Here is a 22,272-nt window from a genome sequence, read left to right on the forward strand (position 1 = left end):
TAATAATAATAAAACGGCTGTTACAGTATCATGATACACTGTTATGTTAACATTTAGTAGCCAAATTATTCAACAAGGCTGCTAGCTCTTCATGTGCTTCTTGGACCTTAACCTCAGCAAGGGTTATGTCTGGTGGGAGTGTATAACTCTTCAACTGATTCTCCAAGTCACTAACCTGAAATGTGATATAATGGGAGATGAAGCAGTTCAACATAATATTGTAACACTGGCATTATATGCACTCCAACACACATCATAAAATAATACACCAACCAAAGTACTCTGTATCACATTATTTTACAGAGACATGTAACTTCTGATCTCATTGCCTAAAATGTCCATCAGTCCAGCCTTCCATTGGTATTGTACTTCTACAGGCTCCCCCAGGCTTCTTTTGCTCTATCTGAAGCAACTACCATATCTTTTGCTATCCCTATTCCCCCCTTTGTTACTTGTGATAGACTGGGAAGGTACACATGGCAGTTTCCTCTGGAGGGCAATATATTTGATAAAGATCCATATTCAACCTACTGTAGTATACCATGGATAAAAAAGATGAAGATACATGAATTAACTTTGTAATAAGAGGGGAGTGCAAACATTATAATTAGAGTGTTGCAAGTTGTATGATAATGGAAAGATGGGAGAGAACAATAGATACAGTATACTGTATCCCCAATAGCAGGAATCTTTGATTCCCAGAACATTCCAATACCCAGAAAAAAAAATCTGAGAAATTGCAAAAATGCCTCCATTTTGGCCATTCGAATGAATTTCCAAACAATTGCATCATACGCCAAGCACGTGTCAAACACGTGGGTGGGCTAGCTGCATGGAGAATTTAGGTCATAGGTTCTGAGTGCTTATGTTCTGTGATTGTCTACTACAATATTGTCATATGACTGCATGGGATGTCTATGATTGGCTAATGTATCTCACAGCCTATCTCTTCAAACTCTAGCATCATGAAATGCTCTTAGTTCATTGTGTGCTGCCATTGTACAATCTTGTTTGCTCGCTCACTGCTGTTTTTTAATACAATCTGTGTTGTACAGTACTGTACTGTATGCTCATAGGTGAGACTTGGGGATAAAACATATGACTACAGTATGAGAATATAGTGGGTGTTCCAAACAATATTTCAGACATATCCAAAGGTATCATAATTCATTTTGTAACAAACAAAGTCCGGCTTCTTGTATATTAAGTCTATGTAGTTTACCACAACATTCTCTCGTGGATATCTGCCTGGTATCCTCAGACGCACTAAATGCATAATCTGAATTCAATGGGCTGATAAAGATTTTACTGACCTGCTTCTCAAGATCTTTGAGTTTTGCCCACTGTTCTGACAGAAAGGCATGTGTGATGTTTTTCTTCATTCCAACTTGGCTTAGTCTGGCCTGTAGTATGGAGATAATGAAAAAAAAATTAAAACAATTAATGTTTATAACAACATAATTGCTTTATGAGGAACAATGTAGTCAAAGAAAAAAGTTGTATTACCTCACTGTGTATTATGTTCTGATACCCACGATGAAGAATTTGGGTAAATTTCTCCATTAATGACAGTGAAACTACAAGGTTTGAGTCTGAACCACCAAAATTAATATCTTTAGTACAGGTTGTACCTCTCTAGTCCGGCATTCTGTGGTCCGGAAACTCCCGTGGTCCGGAACGATTTTAGTTTGTCCAATAGGTAGATAGGCAGCTTCTTTTTTTTTTTTTTTTAACTTATCTGAATTATTATTATTATTATTACAGGAGTATTAAATTGTCGCCCCTCAGGCCCCAATGTGGGTCAGTGACCTATGCCCGGGTGGGCTAATCCCCGTAAAAAAATACAACAAAGCCGCGGGAAATTAAGATTTGTTTACATCCGGCAGTTCGGCTGTTCTCTCTCTCTGCTTGTCTATACAGAGTACAACATTTAACCCTTCAATATATATGAGCAGTAAATAAGTGTTGCTTTCATATTCTTATGTAGAGTAATGACGATATGTTTTCATATGTGCACATTTACATATGCACAGTCTCACTTTTTTTTCTTTACCATTAATGGTTAGCTACTTATATTGTTCCATTTATTAACATTAAATAACATTACTTCAAACAACCATATTAAATTTTTTACATTAATTTTACTACAGCTACAATCAGGGTCTTATTTTCTTCAGTTTTATATCAGTCACTGGTTTTGTAAGCATTAACGAAAACAATGCCGACAGCCATTTCGTCTCCTCGTGTGTTTTAATATTCCATGTAGTATTAATGAATTGTATTGTTCATTTTGCACACACAAACATTAATTAAATAAAAAAAAATCAGAAACATTAATTAAAACATATATGAACGGTAAATAAGTGTTGCTTTCATATTCTTATGTAGAATAATGACGATATGTTTTCACATGTGCGCACTTACATACGAGATCTCTCTTCTTTTCTTTACCATTATCGTAAGCTACTTCTATTGTTCTATTTATTAACATTAAATAACATTACTTAAAACAACCATATTAATTTTACTGCAGCTACAACCAGGGTCTTATTTTCTTCAGTTTTATATGTAGAACCAGTCAGTTATTGGTTTTGTAAACAACGAAAACAAAGCCGTCTCGTCTCCTCGTGTGTTTTAATATTCTACTTATTATAAATGAAAAGTATTGCTCATTTTGCACACATAAACATTAATTCAATCAAAGAGACATTCAGTAATAAACAATAATGAATCCTTTGTACATAAGAGAAATGACGCTGTTTACACGATTGTGCACGTCTGAACATTGGTGAGCCGTTCAAACCGGTCGAAATTCGAGTTTCCGCCGTCAAAATTTTGAATTGTTTTGTTTTTTGTGTTCCAATAAAAAACGTTGAATTAAAAACTCGCGAAATTTGAGAAGCTACTGTACGACATTTAACCCTTCAATATGTCTTCAAAGAGACCATGAAGCAGAGAAAGTGGTGCTAGTGCTTCCAAGCATAAGCACAAGTCACTATCTATCCAGGAAAAGGGTGAATTTCCATGGTCCGGCACTGGTCAGGTCCCGAAGTTGCCGGACTAGAGGTACAACCTGTATTACCCATAGATGACACACTTTGCACCATTTCTTTGTGTTTTAATTTTAATTTCAATTTATCCTTTCACCATTTATCAGCTTACAAGCCATTCAGGCAATTGGTTTGTTGTTTGCTAATAACTTTTCCCAAATTCTTCATCATGGGTTTCAGAACATTAGGTACGATGGATGCAATGCAATTTTTTTCTTTGACTGTACCAGTATGTTTTGTGAGCTATTAATCAATGGCACTTCAGAGTGAGTACAGCACATGTTGATGTGTTCTTTCCAGAAGCAAAATTACTATTCAATACACAGTGAAAATCATTGAGCCCCAATTGAAATTAATTAAGAATGAGAAAGTACTAAGATTATGGTAATTAACCATTTTTTAAAATTCCCACAATATAAAGTAGAATGGTCCCATGCAAAACCTAAGTCCATGGTATCTGTAGTAGCTTCTAGCATCACTTACAGTATACTGAGAGAGAGAGAGATGCATCACCTTTTTGTTTAATAATAATACTTGTGGCACTATCAATAAAATATGAAAAAATTAAACCCATCAAAAACAAATGTAAAGAAAAACTCTGTTAACACCATTACCATATTTGGTGGTCTAATATATATTTATAATTCTCTAAGATAATAATATGTAGTCTTCTAGTGAGTGAGGTGACACTTGTTTACTTATGAGGAACTTGAGGGAATCTGTGACAATATGGTTACATCTGAACATGGTCAATCAACAAAACTCTGCTAACCCTATCACCGTATGTTGCTGGTGCTCAACAATCCTTTAGTAATGTTAATGACAAGGTACAGTACCTCATACTGATTAATATCTGATACATATTTTTTGAATTTTCTCCTGATAAATTCCTCTTGCTTGATATCTCTTGCATGTTCTTCTTGCTGTTGTGCCCATGTTGCCTCCGACTGCTGAAATATCCTGAAATACAAAATTGTGTTAAGTACAGGTATACATCCACAAGTAGCATAAGAAATATGGTGAATGCTTGGGTCATGGCATAACAAGATTCATACCTACACTTAAGAGTACGTATCAAGTAGATTTATTTGAACAGACTACTGTTCATACCTGTCTTACTGACAGGGTGTTCCTGCTTAATTAATTAATCAGATGATGGATCTGACCCAGTGATCATTCACATACTTTAAAAGTAAAAACATTCAACTGGCTGTACAGGTTGTCCAACTTAATGCCATTCTTACAAGAACCAAATTCTCAGTTGCAGTTTAATTTTGATTACCGTACTCAAAATTATTTGTGTGGTCAAATGACCCACATACTGGTATCCCTAATCCTAAAACAAACGCTGAATGTCAAAAGTTTCTGACAACATTTGTAAGTTTTCAAAGTCCAATACAAACCCTTTGATTTCCTTGAACTTCCTTGACAGATCTTGACTCATTTCCAACAACCGAGAAGTTCGTCCCCTCTCTTGTTCCCGGTCATTAACCACCTGGGATGAGCAAACAGTATTGTGTTGAGGACTTTTCTAAACAAATCACCAGCATTTACCAATTCCCCCTCATAACAGACATTAATTAATACACAGAATTTATTGTAAAATCTACAACTCCTTCAATCTGTAATGGAGAAGGCCAAGAAAAAAAAAATTCTAGAGACCAAAAACCATAGTAAAAACAGCAGTGATCTGTCAAAGATGAAAAAATAGTTTATGATCATAAGCAATGCTTTTCCATTATGGACAACCTAGGGATAGGTAACATAATGAAGAATATGGGGAAGGCAGGATAATTCAAATTCATACTGACTCACTGCTGTGGTAAAATTTCAGTAACATATAAGCTGACATACAAATCTGCATTAATATAAAAATTTAAATTATTTTCATGTACTGTACTGTAATTTCAATAATTTCCATTTGGTTGAGGTAATACAGTACAGTACATAACATATTATTACTACTGGACAGCATAATCACTGCTATGAGCTGGAGTATACAGTTAACCCTCACTTTACGCGGTCAATTGAACCCACGGCGGCCCGCGTAAAGTGAACAACATAACATATGGGATTAATTGAAATAGAGACCGGGCCGACCCCCAAACTCCACTTTTTCAGACACAATACCTATGTTGTAGTAAAAATAACTTCTTAATTTTATGATGGTACATATGCACACACAATTAATAATTAAGAGAAATATCAATAATATTCGGTTTTTTAACACTTACATTAGTAGAAAAGATGGCTGGGCACACGGGGATGGGGGGGATGGGGGGGTTGGTTTCGAGGCAGAGGGCAGATTATTGGCCCTCACCTGTATCACTTGTATCAATTGTATCACTATCCACCACAGAGGCTTGCAGGGCCTCTTTGTCAAACCCCTCAAAGTCCATATAAGTCCATATCCTCACTATCACTGACTTTGGCCGGCTGTGGTGGGTGGCGGGTGAAGAACTCGGTAATGTTTTGATGACTGGGCGACCTTGTGCGCACCCTGCTCGCGCCGCTCTCCGCGTAAAAGGGTACACACACAGCGGAAAGTGAGCATTCCGTGTTCGGCAGGGTACCGCGTAAACGCGTAAAGTGGGACCGCGTAAAGCGAGGGTTGACTGTACAGCAATATAATTGTGAATAAAGAGGTATCTGTACAGTATTACCTCTCTAAACAGAACTTTTATATACAGTACTAAAATTTGCTGCTCACATTTCAGTGCAGGTGTAATGTATACCAAAGATCAGTTGATGAATTTTTCGTATTTGTTTTATACCCTGTACCAAAAAATCTCCCTATACCAAACTGGATGCTCACCAATTACTTCAGTAAAGAAGTAATTTGTACTGTACGTATTTGAAACAAGATGAAGAAATATTCTTTAAGTTCTCTGTCCTAATATTGTACCCTGTAGCAGTTTTCCTACATATCAACAGAAGAAAGGACAATGTTGAAAATGAACATCTGTTTTTTTCATCTGGTTTGACACATACAAATTATTGTATTACCGTATCATTTTAATTGAATTTTCTTATTACAAACTAAATTACCATAAAATTAAGCGAGTTAATTACACCAACCACCTTCCATACTGTGTGATGGACAAACATATGGAAAAGTGCGATGGTGCAACGCACCCTTGTTGGTAAAGGTATAATAATTCTGAAATAACACGCAACTCAACCGTGCTAAGGCTGAGATTCAATAACATCAGAATGGAGAAGCTTTGGGAAGGTATTCATAGAGTTGCACACCCCAACACTGTGCTGCTGGTCTGTACACAATTCATTCTCTCTATTGGTAGGGTTACCGCATTTGAACATCAAAAAAGGAGGAAAACTTGAAGATTTTTCCTATGTTCTTGGTGGTGGGGGGGGGGGATCTCCCCTGTTGAATCATTGTTATACTCGTGTATTGTGCACCGGTACATTTATATCAAGTAGGCCTATCAATATTTTAGAAATTTTGTGGCTGAAAACATTAATATATAGTAATTACTCAAATATTTCTGTAGCTTACCTTATGTTTAGTGCAGATTGAGCATAAATTATATTTTCCTTGATGCACCCATGTATATTTCTCTGAAGGTCGCATCATTCTCAGCAGTGGTTGATTGCTCATTAAGAAGGCATGGCAGTCTTTGCAGGAAATTTCTCTTAAGTTGTACTGTACAAGCAGAAGTCCTTTCAGCGACTCAACTGTCAACTTATTTCTCTCCTTTGTCCACTGGCTTTGCATGTGAAAAATCCTCTCTACATTTGCTTTATGAGCAGGTATAGCAAAGAAAAACTGTGCAAGTTTCAACAGCTCTGAATGACAATCAATGTTTTTGGACTTTTCAAAATATTTGGTTCACTTCTGATGTGCTAGCAATAAAGTGAATTCTTCATCACTCTTGTGACTCTGTAAATTTCTTCCGATTGCTAACTTGATCAAAGCATTTCACGTCATCAATTGGTACTCCCTTATCAATCAGATGTTCGATACATGATTCCACATCAGCTCAGTTCGGTGTTTCACTCAGGGTCATCCATTTAAAACAGGAGAAGTCTTCCAGGGGTTTAATCCATTTATCCAAATACTCTAAGCACCTGCTGTAGAATTTGTCACCCTCTTCATCCATTCCTTCCATACGCTTCTGTGTCATAAGTCCCTTCACTTTCAAGGACATGAAGCTTTGAGTCTTTCGTTCAAAGAGGATGGTGTGAATAGTTCAAACTATTCAACACTTCAACAACAGAATTGCTTTCTCTTTCAATGGCTTGGATGTGGCTTTGGAAAACACTCATAAGAGAATGCAAGTGCCATAGGTAAGTCTCATTCAATTTGTGCTCCAAGTAATTCTTTATCACTGTGGGTGGTTTGTCCTGTGACAGAAAGAAAGACTTCAAGGCCAGAAACATCTGTATGAACCTAGCAATGCCTGGAAATAATGACAGCCATCGTGTCTTACTATGAGGTAACAGCTTTCTGTATTCAACTTCTGCAAATTCACAGTATTCCTTCAGTAGTTCGGTACAAGCAGTGTAGATATGAAAGTATCTGGTAGATCTTAAACATAATGTTCTCAATATCAATGTCCATTCTCTCCACTGCATGATGAAAACAATTGTTCAAAATGTGTGCTGGGCAACCCACGCCAATTAATGATCTCTTATGCAACAACTTCTTTAAGTTTGCAAACACATTCTTTCCTTCTTCATCACGCCGAAGTCCACCAACAAACATGGTATTGCAGTTGTCACCCATGAATGCAATACACTTCTCAAACAAACCATTTTTTTTCAAGAGTTTCTTTGACTTAATTTGCAACTGTTTCAGCAGTTTCATTAGGTGTGTTATGAATCCCAATTAGCTTTGACTACAAGCCACCATTATTCCAGTCAAAATACTGAATAATTACAGGGAAATGTTTTCAGGGCAGTATTAACAGAATGTTGGAGCAAGTACAGAATTCACAATTGCTTCTGTCTTGCTTCTAGCACTTGAAAATGTTTTTTTTTTTTTAGTAAGACAGATGAGCAGTCCATTGACTTGAAACTATGGTGATGCTTCACTGTGTGGAATGCATAAATACCCTCCAATGCTGTAACAGCATCCTCTACTTTGCTGCCTGGTTTTACAAAGTAATCTGTTAGTTTTGCCAATGAACACTCTCTTCAAACTGCTTTTTTGTGCTTGTCTGAGTCCACATGAGTTTGCAAGTCAAGAACGCCTTTATTTGTCACAGAGACGTAAGTACCAGGTTTACATACCAAACACTCAGCTTCCCAATCTTCTCCGCCACTTTGAAAACATGGGAATTTACTTTTAAGTTTTGCTGTGAATTTGCACTTTCGTTTTGGCATTGTGCTTGAGGATTAAAAAGTGAGAAATGAAATAAACAGCTTTGGAAGGAATGCCTCTATACACAGTACCGTTTGAAAAGACATCGAATCACTGACTGAACATTTGGCGCGTAATTTTATTACAGAGTTGACAATCTAATGTTGCTAGATTTGATCAGAAAAATTGCGAGAATGTCAATATGATCTACATCCTCCAGAAAATCATTCTAGTTATATTAGAATATCAGTCAAACTTGATAAATATATGACATTTATAGGCTAGTATTTGCTCTGGAAGTGAATATTGCTACATTTGCCACAAAACCTCTTAAATGGTAACGCTGGACATGATCACACCTGTTCAAGACGAAAACTGGACAAAATCCGTAACGAACTAGACAAGTCTCAATAGAAATCCCATGTCTGATGTCAATCACTCTCTTATAAAATATAAATTCTTCTTTAGGAAGATAATAGGGACGAAGTCCAGACATTTTTAGATACAGTAATTGAAAATTCCCCCCAGATGGAGATTTAAGGACCAAAATGGAGGTCATGTCTGGGAAAATCCGGACATATGGTAACCCTATCTATTCATATGGTTGACTCAGCATTGACACTCCACATTTGTGTTGGTTTATTGGCTCTCCCAGAACCATCCAATAAAGCAATTAACAATCTTATTCATCATAGTTTTTAGTCAGAAGGATATGCATAGGAAAAAACCCACAAAGCAGTTAATTCAACAACCAACATAAAAATATAAATGGACCCTTACTTGCATATGGTCCAAGTCCAGCTGATTCATGGCCAGTATAATATTAGTGCTAGTGACAGTCTGGATGTCATAAGCCTGTAAATAGAAACTGAGGTTTAAGTTACAGTACGTGTACCTAGAGTTGTCTTTAGAACACATATGGATATTTGGAGAAGTATAAAAAAGCTTACAATATTGAACTGCTCTTTGGTAAAAATCTGTTATCTGATCCTACTAACAAACTTTGGTGGATTAAACTGTTGAGCAGAGAAGTGAAAATCTATACTGTACACGCTCTCATAGTGAGAGAATGCATAATAACTGAATTTACTGTACTTATGAATGAGTGTGAATGTGTTTCTGCTTGATGAACAGCTCATAGGTCATCACAACACACAATTGTCACTTTCATAAATTACAGGATATAACTTCATTATTCCATACATTGAGATGCAACATAATTCACTTTTATATTTGTATACTGTACCTATTTCATACAAATCTGTACCTATTTTTTTTATATTTATGTATTCACCTGTGCTGTAGCAGCGAGAGCCGACAGTCCCTTCTGGCCTTCATTAGATAACATATTTGTTTTGATTTTCACAGGTTCCATCCACTTACTTAACTGTCTTGCTGCAATATAATAGAAGACAGAAATAAAACTTAAAACAGATTCCTTTAACTTGTTACAAATCATGTAAAGTTCATCAATTTATACAGTATTTGGCAAGGTCCTCTGTACATCTGTAAGTTAAACAAAATAAAGCTTTAATTTTTGTCCGATAGTTCTAGACATTATTAATCACCCCTAAAAATAACTACTGTTGAATTCTACAAGCTTATTTGAAATGGTCAACTTCTGCTCGCACAAGTGAAAATATCAAGATACAGGCATGAATTGATATAAAAAAATTTGAAATTTTATTTTTTGGCCAAAGGGAAGTAATTAAAGACTCACATGATCCATTCCACAAAAACACTCACAAACATATCCTGTTTTTTGCCAGAGGGCCTTGGTATGTACAGGTATACTGTAATGGCAATGTTTATTGCATCCAGCCTTCTCATCCAGTTCAATCAGGGTTGATGATTTGATACCATTTGATTCAGTGGTTGTCTTAATGCCAGTGAGATTTCAGATCAGGAGTCAAACCAACAACAAACTTGCATGATTTGAATCCCTCTGGAGAGATATATATATATATATATATATATATATATATATATATATATATATATATATATATATATATATATATATATATATATATATATATATATATATATATATATATATATATATATATATAGGATCATATGAAGATCTTCCCCCCCAAAGTATCCAACTGAAGATCCTCCCCCCCCCAGTCGCGCTCATATGAAGATCCCTCCCAACATATAATATAAATAAACAACATAAGGATTAAATAATAAAACATTATTCAGATTACTTTCTTGTTACACTAAATATTGGTGTAGGTTAGGTTAGGTTAGGTTAGGTGGTCATAGTGACGTCAGGTCAGGTAAGGTCAGGTTTGGTCATTGGTCAGGTCAGATCCTCCCATCCAGGCTTGATCATATGAAGATCCTCCCCCCCAAGTAGGTTTGGGGGGGAGGATCTTCATATGATCCTATATATATATATATATATATATATACACACACACACACACACACACACACACAGTATTATCCCGCTTTACGGTTTCACTTTCCGCGATTTCTCATTTACGCGGTGCCTCGCCAGAACCGGACTTTCACTTTCCGCGGTGCATCTACCCATATACGCAGAGTGTCTGGCTCGACTCTATTTTTAGATTCGACCCTCCCGCCTGGGCAAGCCGCGCGGTAAGGTTGCGCAGTGCATGTCTCTGTTGCGTTATCAGTGATGTTATATTACGTATCGGACTGTGATTGGGCCATGCATCCTTACCTCCCTCCGCTGCTAGCTGTGATTGGTTTAAAGTAATATGACGTGTCCACCCGCGGGAGGGAGGGAGGAAAGACGACGCTTGACCTAGCCGCGGCAGTTTCATCCCTCCAGGCCACACCGTGTATACGTGACTCCAATGTTCTGTAAAATGGCTTCCGCCGGACCACCGCCCCCAGAGAGAAACCTTTCCTTACCTGGACCCAGCCGCCCTAAGCCAAAGAAGATACGACGTTCCCTAAGCTACGAAGTGAAATACAAGATCATTCAAGATTTGGAGAAAGGAACACGTCAAGCTGATCTCGCGCGCCAGCATGGAGTCAACGAATCTACGATTCATACTATTAAGAAGGATGCAACCAAGATCAAAGAACACATGAGAATCACAAAGTCTGCAGGTGCTTCAATGATCAAGTATTGCCAGAACAAGGTGCTGCTAAAGGTGGAAAATTTGCTGGTGAGTTACTTGATTCGTCAAGCGCGACGCAACATGGCGGTGGACACGCGATCTGTTCAAGAGTACGTCCGTGAACTGCACGCAGCAGTGTCACGTAAGATGGGAATTGCAGAGCCCAAACCCTTCAATGCTTCCTCTGGTTGGCTGCATAGGTTTAAGAAGAGGAACAAGATCACCAACATCAACATTGGTGGTGAAGAAGCGAGTGCTGACCGTGCGACGGCTAGAGATTTTCCTCCGTTCTTATGTGAGGTTATGGAGGAAGGGCAGTACACCGACGACCAGGTGTTCAACATGGACGAATCCGGTCTCTTTTGGAAAAAGCTACCTTCCAAGACCTTCGTTGTCCAGTCTGCCAGCAAGATTCGGGGCCGGAAGTTGCAGAAGGAGCGCATCACCGTCCTCTTTACCACCAATGCCTCCGGTACCTGTAAACCCAAGTTATCGGTGATTCACACAGCCCGCAAGCCGCACGCCTACAAGAACGTGGACATGAGCAAGATTAATGTCCACTGGCTGACCGCACGTAAGGCGTGGATGTTCTCTGCTCTGTCACTCTCCTGGTTTGATGACTGTTTCGTTCCTGACGTGAAGAAATTCTGTGAGCAACAGAATGTTCCATTCAACATTCTGTTGCTCCTTGACAACGCACCAGGACACTCGCCACTACTTATGGATCGTCACCCCAACATAAAAGTGGTCTTCCTTCCTCCCAACACTACGTCATTAATCCAGCCCATGGACCAGGAGTTGATCTGCAATGTGAAAGCTGCATACTCTGCCAAAAAATTTAAGCTCCTGAATGACTGTACCAACACCAAGGACGAGTTGCGTAACCTGGGTGACACCGATAGCGAGAGCAAAAGCGACGAGGACGAGGATAAGGAACAAGAGGTGGTGAATCAAGAAGTTCTCGTTAAACAGTTTTGGAAAAAATTTAACGTCAAACAAGCTGTGGACTTCTTGAGGGAGGCATGGGATCAGCGTCTATAGCTACGATTCACCACGCATGGAGGCATGTGTTGCATGGTATACCAGGTGAGAGGCGGAGTCAACCTGTGACTGGTGAGGTTCAGTCTGTGACAGTGGCATTGGACCTTGCAAGAGAAGCTGCGCACAGTATTACAGCTGAAGGCTTCTCCGAGACCACCAACGATGACATCCTGGAGGTGATCAGAGATCCTGAAATGACTGCCGACGAGATGTTGGAAGATGATCACGTCAGTGAAGAGTAAGATGGTGCGTCAATCCCAGAAGAACACAAGTTAACGCATAGTAATATTAAGGGTGCCATCGAGTGTGCAAAGAAATTGAAGCTCTTCCTTTCCAACGACCATGACGATGACCGCTATGAAGTCTTCCATACCCGGCTGGTGCAGGCTATGGAGCCATACATCAAGGTGTATCAAGACAACATCAACACTAGCCGTCAAAAAAGCTTTACCGAGTTCTTCGCCCGCAACCCACCACAGCCAGCCAGTGATAGTGACAGTGAAGGTGACTTTGAGGGATTTGTCAGGGAGGCCCTGACAACTATGACAGATAGTGATGGTGATTCACCTGAGGGCCAGTAATCTGCCCTCTGCCTCGGAACCAGCCTCCATCCTCGTATGCCGACCCATCTCTTCTACTAACGTAAGTGTTAAACCTAACCTTTAGTTTTCCTAACCTAACCTTTATTTTTCCTAACTTAACCTTTATTTTTCCTAACCTAACCTCTTCTATATTAATTGTGTGTGCATACCATCATAAAGTTAAGATAAAATTTTTACTACAACATAGTTTTGTGTCGTCAAAAAGTGGAGTTTGGGGGTCAGTCCAGTCTCTATTGGAATTAATCCCATATGTTCTGTTGTTCACTTTACACGGTACCCTGTGGGTTCAATTGACCACGTAAATTGGGGTACCACTGTGTGTGTGTGTATATATATATATATATATATATATATATATATATATATATATATATATATATATATATATATATATATATATATATATATATATATATATATATATATATATATATAAAAAATATAAAGAAGAAAACACAAAGTTCCCCGCTTTCTGTACTCACCCTGAAGATGTGAATTACAGGCAGAGACTGTTCTTCTTTCAGCATATAAATCACAGTGATTTACTTGCATATATATATATATATATATATATATATATATATATATATATATATATATATATATATATATTATATATATATACAGTATTACCCCGCCTAATGCGGTTTCACTTAACGCGTTTTATCATATACGCGGTGCCTCGCCAGAGCTGAACTTTCACTTAACACCCAGAGCTGAACTTTCACTTAACACGGAATTTTTCCACATATACGCGGTGAGTGTCCGGCTCGAGACGCTATTTTTAGATTTGCCCCACCCGCCACCCTGCCTGACTGCCTGTTTTAGCTCATAAAATTCATACAAATTACCCGGCCAGAATATAATTTACATTGCTGGAATTCTTATAATTTGGTGATCATTTTGAATATAAACATCGTATATTTTGCATTAGACATACAAATTTTAGATAAAATTTTTTCTCAGAGTAACTATGTTATCTTTTGTGCAAAATATATGACATTTATATTCAAAATATTCCTGGTCTTACAAGGAATTCAGCAATGTCAATTATATTATCCTAACTTTAATCTGAGGTATTATTTAATACTAAATGTTAAAAACCCTGGAAGGGAGGATTGGTGGGGGGTGGGGGGGAGGGTTGGGACTGACCGCGCGGTTGGAAGAGGGGGGGAGGCAAGGTGGGGTACTTTGATTGACAGATAGTGTCGTGAAGATTATTTTTTTTTTTATTAACTGAAGATATTTGTTTTAGCTCATAAAATTCATACAAATTACCCGGTCAGAATATAATTTACATTGCTGGAATTCTTATAATTTGGTGAACATTTTGAATATAAACATCATATATTTTGCATTAAACATACAAATTTTAGATAAAAATTTTTCTCTAGGTAACTATGTTACCTTTTGTGCAAAATATATGACATTTATATTCAAAATATTCCTGGTCTTACAAGGAATCCAGCAATGTCAATTGTATTATCCTAACTTTAGTTTGAGGTATTATTTATTAAAATTTAGTGGTTTTCCCCCAAAAATTTCTCTGAGAGGGAAGAGCCGGCAGTGTAGTGTGAGAGGGGGAGGGAGTTGAGTCCATTATTTGAATGGACATTAACTTGGCGACTGTATTTCTCTATTTCTCTTAAGTATTAATTGTGTGCATGTACCATCATAAAATTAAGATGTTATTTTTACTACAACATAGGTATGTGCCTTCAAAAAGTGGAGTTTGGGGGTCGGGCTGGTTTCTATTGGAATTAATCCCATATGTTCTGTTGTTCACTTAACGCGGATTTCACTTAACGCGGGACCCTCTGGGTTCAATTGACCGCGTTAAGTGGGGTACAACTGTATATATATATATATATATATATATATATATATATATATATATATATATATATATATATATATATATATATATATATATATATATATATATATATATATATATATATATATATATATATATATATATATATATATATATATATATATATATTTTTTTTTTTTTTTTTTTTTAATAGAGCTCTCCTGCCCTGTCAGTTCCCAACGATTTACAAATTTCTCCTCAATCATAAAATGGGATTCGTTAATTTGTTAATTTATGAGCGAGTGCATCAATGAAGATGGTACCATTTAAAAATTCTGACATATTGTCATGGCTGGATAATCATACTTGACTCCAAGTACAGTACACTAACAGGAAAGAGAGACAGTGTATATGTGAGTGAGTGTCAATGTCTATTTACTTCTAAAGCTCACAATTATGATAGCTTTTTATAACTGTACAGCATTCCAATTTAAAAACCAATTCAGTCCCTGCTTAAAAGTTATTCCAGTTCTTAATTATTCAAAATTACCTTCTGCACCATATTCAGATGATTTCTGAGAATAATCATCAGCGAGGAGTTTAGCATTTCCTTCTGAGCATTTACTTGCTGTCATCAGTTGATGAAGAATGTTTATGCTGGTTTCAGCCTTCTCATATGGAGGAATTTGATCTTTTCCATATATTTCCTGGAGCCACTGTACGACCTGCCAAGACCAAATTCCAATTAATGTCATCTGGTTATTTAGAGAAGCGATACAAACTAAATGTTTCTTGTTCATGAGTCAAATTCTAAGAATATTGGTGCTTGTAAATTCTTGCTTAGACAATCTAGTTATCAATCATCTTAAAAATGTTGTAAATTTCACACACACAAATGCAATCCACACCAGTGAAAATGTTGCTACTTGTTGGCTTATCATACATTGCAATACCATTAATTTTTAGCAGGAAAATGTACAGGATATTTACTAATACAGTACTGCACTTACCTCCCTGTGTTTGATGTCCATGTCTTAAGTGATGTGGCTTTCTCCTATGCCTTATCTCCTGCCTGCAAAATTACACCACTTGCAGTTAAGACCATGTATGGCGATAAACACTTCACTACCACGACTGACAAATCACTGCCGGCATAAAGTACCACCATTACCAATACCTATACTGTAGTATATCCATTACTGTACAGGTACCACCCATTTGCAGCAAGAAATTTACCCCAAACATTTTCATCACCATAATTACAACCCTAACACTATAACCATGTAAACTTCCTTTAATATCAACAAGACCATTGCAACAATCAACATTAATCAACCTCAGTATGACCGCCAGTAATTAATATCATCACTCCCTCAACACCTACCACTACCAACCACACCTTCCATCCACAGTACAGCACAGTTTTACTATAACCATTATGACTTTCCTCTACCACCATAATGAGGACTACCCTGTAAAGTACTACAGTACTACTACTCCCTATCACTATCATTGCTACTGCTTCTATCACTACCACTTGGAGATTGGTGTGTGTGTGTGTGTGTGTGTGTGTGTGTACTCTAGAAAAAGCCTAACATCAATATAACTCACATGGTCAGCAGTATTAACTTTCAGAGAGCAGAATATATTGTATCTCACCGAGCCCTTTGTGACAGAAAAAAAAAATTATCCTGCCATCTCTACCCAGTACAGTACAAGTTCCCAAGTTCTTGTAGCTGAACCTCATCATTAGTCATCTCTTCATTCTTTGTACTTCTTAACTAAGTAACTCCTTTCCCTCACACCTTTCCATTCACATACAATTTATAACTCTTTAAATGTAGAACATACATCCACCTTGTACAACAAAGGTAAACATGCATTATCTTTCTTATCCATGGTTCACTACACTTGAAATCCAGAGTTGTAAAACGTACCAAACATTGTTAATTAAGTAAAAGTATTGCTACATTGCCAAATGTTACTCAAGTAGAAGTAAAAGTTTCCAAAGTTCAATGTACTCAAGCAGAAGTAAAAAAAAAGTATCTCATTTATAAAGTACTAAAAGTAAAAATACCAAATTACAGGTATTCTCAAATATTAAAATAAATCCACAGTAAATTATAAAAAAAAATAATTAACTAAAGTTCAACATAAAACACAGCATTACACATGTTTACTTGCAAATCTTTCTATTGAGAGTAATCAATAGCCGATCCTTGAAATTATGACTGTCAAATCAGGATCTTTTAGGCCTAAATATAAGCCCAGCATGACTTACTGAAGGAGAATACATTCACCCGCTCTTCTCTCTGCAATCCATCGCAGGAATGGTGAACAGGCTGAAAATATATACATATAACACTACATTCACTTTCTTCCTTATCCACACAAATAACATCGACGTGGACTTATGGTCCACAGACATAATGTTGTCTGTGCTCACATTAGTTTAGTATACAGACCTATCTGGCAAGTATCTGAGGTGGGGGATGACCTGCACTTCTCTTCCTGTAAACTCTGTAACTGTCAGGGACCTCCTACCACAGGGAGAGTCACCACCTATTTGTTCGTAATAATTTAGATTTAATTCTTGTACGCTACCCACGCTTTGGTGGGTGCTAACTCCCATTGTCCATAAATCATATCAATATTGTCTCCGTATCACAAGTCATAGCGTGTCCTGCGATACACAACTACAAATGAATGTGTCTAACCGCAGGGTCTTGTGACTAGGCTTGTTGTACCCTGCGGTGTAATAAATGAAATAATGAATAATAAGCCCAACATCACTAAACAGTCACGCGCTAGCAGTAGATGCAGGTAGTGGGGTGTTAAGCTTGAGAGAAAAGTCACATAATGCTGGGAAACACCCCAGTAGCTCCATTCCATTGTAGTGGATTCCTCCCCTACAAGCACCGAACCTTCTCGAATTCCCCAGCCTACACCTCCAGCACCACCGACGGAGCGGGGCTCAACTATCTACCCACGCCCACCCCCGCCTCATAAGACCTGACACTGCTGTGACCAGTCTCTTTCTACTCAGTGCCACCAGCAAGCAACACCTCCTCTTCCGCTCCCGCCAGCGACCTTGGCGTCCCTCAAGCCGAGTGTCCCTCCTCTGGGCACCCTCACCACCCAGCTCTCTCTACTCAATGCTTATTACCATGCTACCTACCCAGCAACAAGCTGCATTGTACATCCAATACAATATGTATACAGTAAGCACATTGTGAGTTTCCTTTCTCCATCCCATCCTGAGTGTGAACCAATATCTCATAACCCCACAAATGGTGACCCCCGGAGATTCGCACTCACACAGGATGGATGAGAAACTGATCACTCTCCCAGTCTTCAAGCAACATGGAAGATTGGCTTACCCACGCAGAGGCAGCTCTCATCGGCTCTACAGGTACTGTCTCTACACCGCAGGTTAGACACCCTAAAGCAGCTCTGCTACTCTAAGCAGACAGCTGCTCCTCTTCCTGCCCCAAGCACCACGTCCTACCGACCCCAACACACCCGTCCTGCCTCAGACGCCACCCCCGGCCCAGCAGTACCCCCTGCCGCTCCTACTGACGCGGCCCCTGCTCCTGACGCAGACCCACACACCTCTTTTCTCCCTCAGGTACCCCCTGCTACTGTCCTGCACCCTGCTGCTGTCGTGGACCCTGCCGCTGTCATGCACCCTTTTGCTGTCATGGACCCTCTTCCTGCTGACGCAGCCCCTGCTCCTGACCCAGGCCCACACACCCCAGCAGGCGCATCTGAGGACTCTGTACCTGTCGTGAGGGAAGCACAACATTCGTCGCCTCCACAACCCTCCTCCTCCCTCTTTTCTCCCACAGATCTCGTGTATCTAGACAGAGTTGCCCCCCTCCTAGCGGCCGGCTCATCCACGCCCTCGCCGTTATGTCCCACATGTGGCATGCACCACCCGTTCTGCCTCACATGTGGCATGCAACTCTGCCAACCTCCAGCCGCGCCCGGAGGGGAAGGGGAGTATTGTAGTGGATTCCTCCCCTACAAGCACCGAACCTTCTCGAATTCCCCAGCCTACGCCTCCAGCACCGCCTACGGAGCGGGGGTCAACTATCTACCCACGCCTACCCCCGCCTTATTACCTGACACCGCTGTAACCACTTCCTTCTCTTCTCCTACACCCTCCACTTCTAATTCCCATCATCATCATCATCAACCAGGAGCCTTCTACATACACACCTCAAAGTAAGTGTACTTTACTGCATTTTGTTTTTACTTTGTATGTACTTTTCGGTGAGCTGGAACCAATTACCCAATATCCCATTGAAACAATGGATTCGGTTAACGAACGACCTTCTGGAACGAATTGTGTTCGCTAACCGAGGGACCACTGTATTAAAATGGTGTGCAAAGGTGTAAAAAGATCTAATACACACCACCACAAGACTTTCTTTATTCCAATAAATAAATAACAAGATATATATATATATATATATATATATATATATACATGATACAAAACAGATGCAAATCATATATATAGTATACAAGGCCAATACAGTAAAAGAATTGGACTGGTGAATCCAATGAGGCCATATACAATCACTCATACATTCCCCCAAACAGTTGAAAAGTTAGAACACAGACATGAATTGTAGATAAGGATTACTGTATTGAAAATGATGTCCTCATCTGAAGGTTCCAAGTGTTCCTTGAAGAATGCAGTGATGGGTAGCGAAACACCAGGTAACACTGAAGTCCATTTATTTATGGATAAGAGAATTACAAGTGGTGACTAGCGTGTGCCATGCACGGCTCACACAGTCAGACTGAGACTGCCTTGTCCTATGGCAGCCTCGGGACAATGTTGCCACATAACACGTGCAGTGTTGCCACGTAATTATATACATAGGTGCTACTCGGCACAGTAGCTTATATACAAGGTTGCTACTTGGCACAGTAGCTTAGATACATAACCTACATCTCCCTCCCCCCCTCACGCTCATAGTCTTTGTCTTGAGCGGACTTCTTAGTCCTAAGTCGCTCCGAGCATCGAGGTGCACTGTGGGGCGGATCCTCGTGAGGTGTAGGTGACTCGTCCTCGGTCAGGGGGCCAGCAGCAGGGGGTGGGACTGGCCGGAGGAAGCGGCGGTTCCTCCACCAGACACGGCCGCTCGGCATCCTGACCTTGTAGTCCCGCGACCGGCCGACGCCCATCACTATGCCCACCTTGTCCCAACGTGTCGTCGTCGGGTCCTGGACGCGGACAAGGGCACCAATCTCCAGTGGCTGAAGAGGGCGGGCACGGTCGTCATACCGAGCCTTGGCGTCCTGGGCACGTGAAGCGGCGCGGCGGTCGCAGCTCTCGGCTCTGGTCTGCCACTCCTTCGCAAAGGCCTTGGCGTGTGCAGGAACGCAAGAGCGGAGAGGGTGACCATACAGGATCTGGGCAGGGGAGCGTCCTGTGTGGGTGGGAGTGGACGCGGGTTCTGGGCAGCTCTGTGCAGCAGCGCCAGGCGCGTCGCTCGTTGATTCACGCACCCTGCTGGCGGTGTACCGAGCAGCTGGGATCTGCTCAGGAAAGTCTCTGGGCACCACGCCTAACTCCTTGCAGTGCTCCCACGACAACAAGGGTGTAGCGAGAGTAGGCTGCACGTCGATCCATCCGTGACATGACCTGTCGCCGTAAGTGATCTCCGCTTGAAAGGAGCCCACAGCGTCCGGCATCTGGGAACCGTCCGCATTGTAGTACTGCAGCTGCGGCGGTGGTCCCAGGTCGCGTTTGGTGAGGCCCAGTTTCTGGAGGTGCTTCAGGCCTATCACCGTAGTATCAGCGCCGGTGTCCGGTATCACCTCGATGTGACCCGACACATCACCGTGTGTGACGGCGACGCGGATGGTAGGGGAAGGGGTAGCCCTGGGGCGTGTGGTCGATTCCACCCTCCTGATGTGACTCAGCTGCTGCTTGGGGCTGCGTGGGCCATCTGAAGGGAGCTGCGTGCGAACCACCCCGAGGGAAGTGCGCTGCTTTCCTCCTCGTCTCGGGCTTTTGGGCTTGGGTTGGCGGCAGCACTTGTCGTAGTGTCCATAGCGACCGCAGGCCTGACACTTGTGGCCTCGTGCAGGGCACCTGTCTGTGTTAGACCAGTGGCCCTTACGGTCACATCCACGACACAGTGCGTCGGCGGCCGGGCATGTCTTGGGGCCATGCTGCTTTCCACAGCTGCCACAGGAAGCACTAGGCGGAGGCGTGGAAGAACATGCGGCAGCCTTCACGTTGTTGGCCGCCTTCTTACCCTTCTTGTATTGTGAGATAGCTCTCACAGCAGGAGGGGCCCGTAAGGCAGAGGTGGCGGACTTGGTGGCCTCGTATGACCGACATTCAGTCACTACCACCTGGAGTGTGGAGGAAGCGTCCAGGGGGATGAGTCGCTGCACCAACTCTTCTTGCCTGACACCTGTCAAGATCCCGTGCTTGATCCAGGCTTCCTCACATTCCCGGCTGTGCGCCTTGCAGATGTCGATCTCCTCCGACAAACTCTTCAAGCGTACAAAAAAGTCGTCAAAGGATTCATTCTCCGTCTGCTTGCAGCTGGTGAAGGCGCGGCGACGCAAAGCCTCGTTATTCCGACCTTTAACATGCTCCTGTAAAAGGTCGAGCACATCCGTCACTGAAGATGTAGAATCGGGAGGCACTTGCAACGTGTGCTCCAAAACTCTCTGGGTCTCCAGCGACAAACACATCCGCAGTTGGATGAGCTGTTTGTTTGGAGGCATGCTGTCAAGGTCCACCATCGTGGAGTAATCTGTCCAACGCCGCCTCCACTCACGAAAAAGCTGAAACGTGACGTCTGTTGAGAGGGCGGGTGGGGGTTGAACAGATGCCTTGGGAGCTGTTGGAGTAGCAAGAGTACCTGGAGGACGCTGGTGTGGTGGAGGAGGGAGGGTACTGGCGCCTTGGTGCGCGAGTGAGGGAGGGTGGGTTAGCGCCAGGGTCGCCAATATTGCATCAAAGCGCGCCTTTTCCTCCTCTCTTCGTATCTCCTCCCTCTGAAATTCCATCTCTCTCTACGTCGCTCGTCCCGGTCGTCCATCCACCTCAGAATTGTGGCAATGTCCGTCACTGGAGGTGGAGAATGAGAGTCTGCGCCCGGTGGAGGGGGAGGTGGTGGGGAGCCGTGTCTCCCATCTTGACGTTGTCCCTTCTTACCGCCCATCTTAGTGTGTGCATGGACTGCACTGTTTAGTATATAAAGTGGAGCCTCAACAGCTCGAACCACATATATATGACATAAACAGCGCAGAAATAACGCATAGAGTCCACTGTTCTGTCCGTGAGTGAGTGCGTGCGTGTGTG

General features: G+C 40.9%; 1 protein-coding gene across 2 annotated transcripts in view; it reads right to left on the reverse strand.

Annotated features, from left to right (window-relative positions):
• The window catches only part of LOC121856862, a 35,891-nt gene continuing 13,619 nt past the window's right edge, over positions 1-22,272 (reverse strand). The window contains exons 1-9 of one of the 2 annotated variants that reach the window (XM_042352640.1): positions 17,215-17,233; positions 15,944-16,005; positions 15,484-15,658; positions 9,668-9,768; positions 9,154-9,228; positions 4,454-4,545; positions 3,887-4,010; positions 1,314-1,403; positions 1-175 (exon numbers count right to left, since the gene is read on the reverse strand). In XM_042352640.1, the coding sequence (XP_042208574.1) occupies positions 47-175; positions 1,314-1,403; positions 3,887-4,010; positions 4,454-4,545; positions 9,154-9,228; positions 9,668-9,768; positions 15,484-15,658; positions 15,944-15,964 (807 nt within the window). In that variant the 5' untranslated portion in view covers positions 15,965-16,005; positions 17,215-17,233 and the 3' untranslated portion in view covers positions 1-46. Of the gene's footprint in view, positions 176-1,313; positions 1,404-3,886; positions 4,011-4,453; positions 4,546-9,153; positions 9,229-9,667; positions 9,769-15,483; positions 15,659-15,943; positions 16,006-17,214; positions 17,234-22,272 lie in introns of those variants that run through there. The other variant, XM_042352639.1, reaches the window with a different exon arrangement.

The sequence above is a fragment of the Homarus americanus genome, unplaced genomic scaffold, assembly GCF_018991925.1.
Source record: "Homarus americanus isolate GMGI-L3 unplaced genomic scaffold, GMGI_Hamer_2.0 scaffold50705, whole genome shotgun sequence".
Lineage (NCBI taxonomy): Eukaryota > Metazoa > Arthropoda > Malacostraca > Decapoda > Nephropidae > Homarus > Homarus americanus.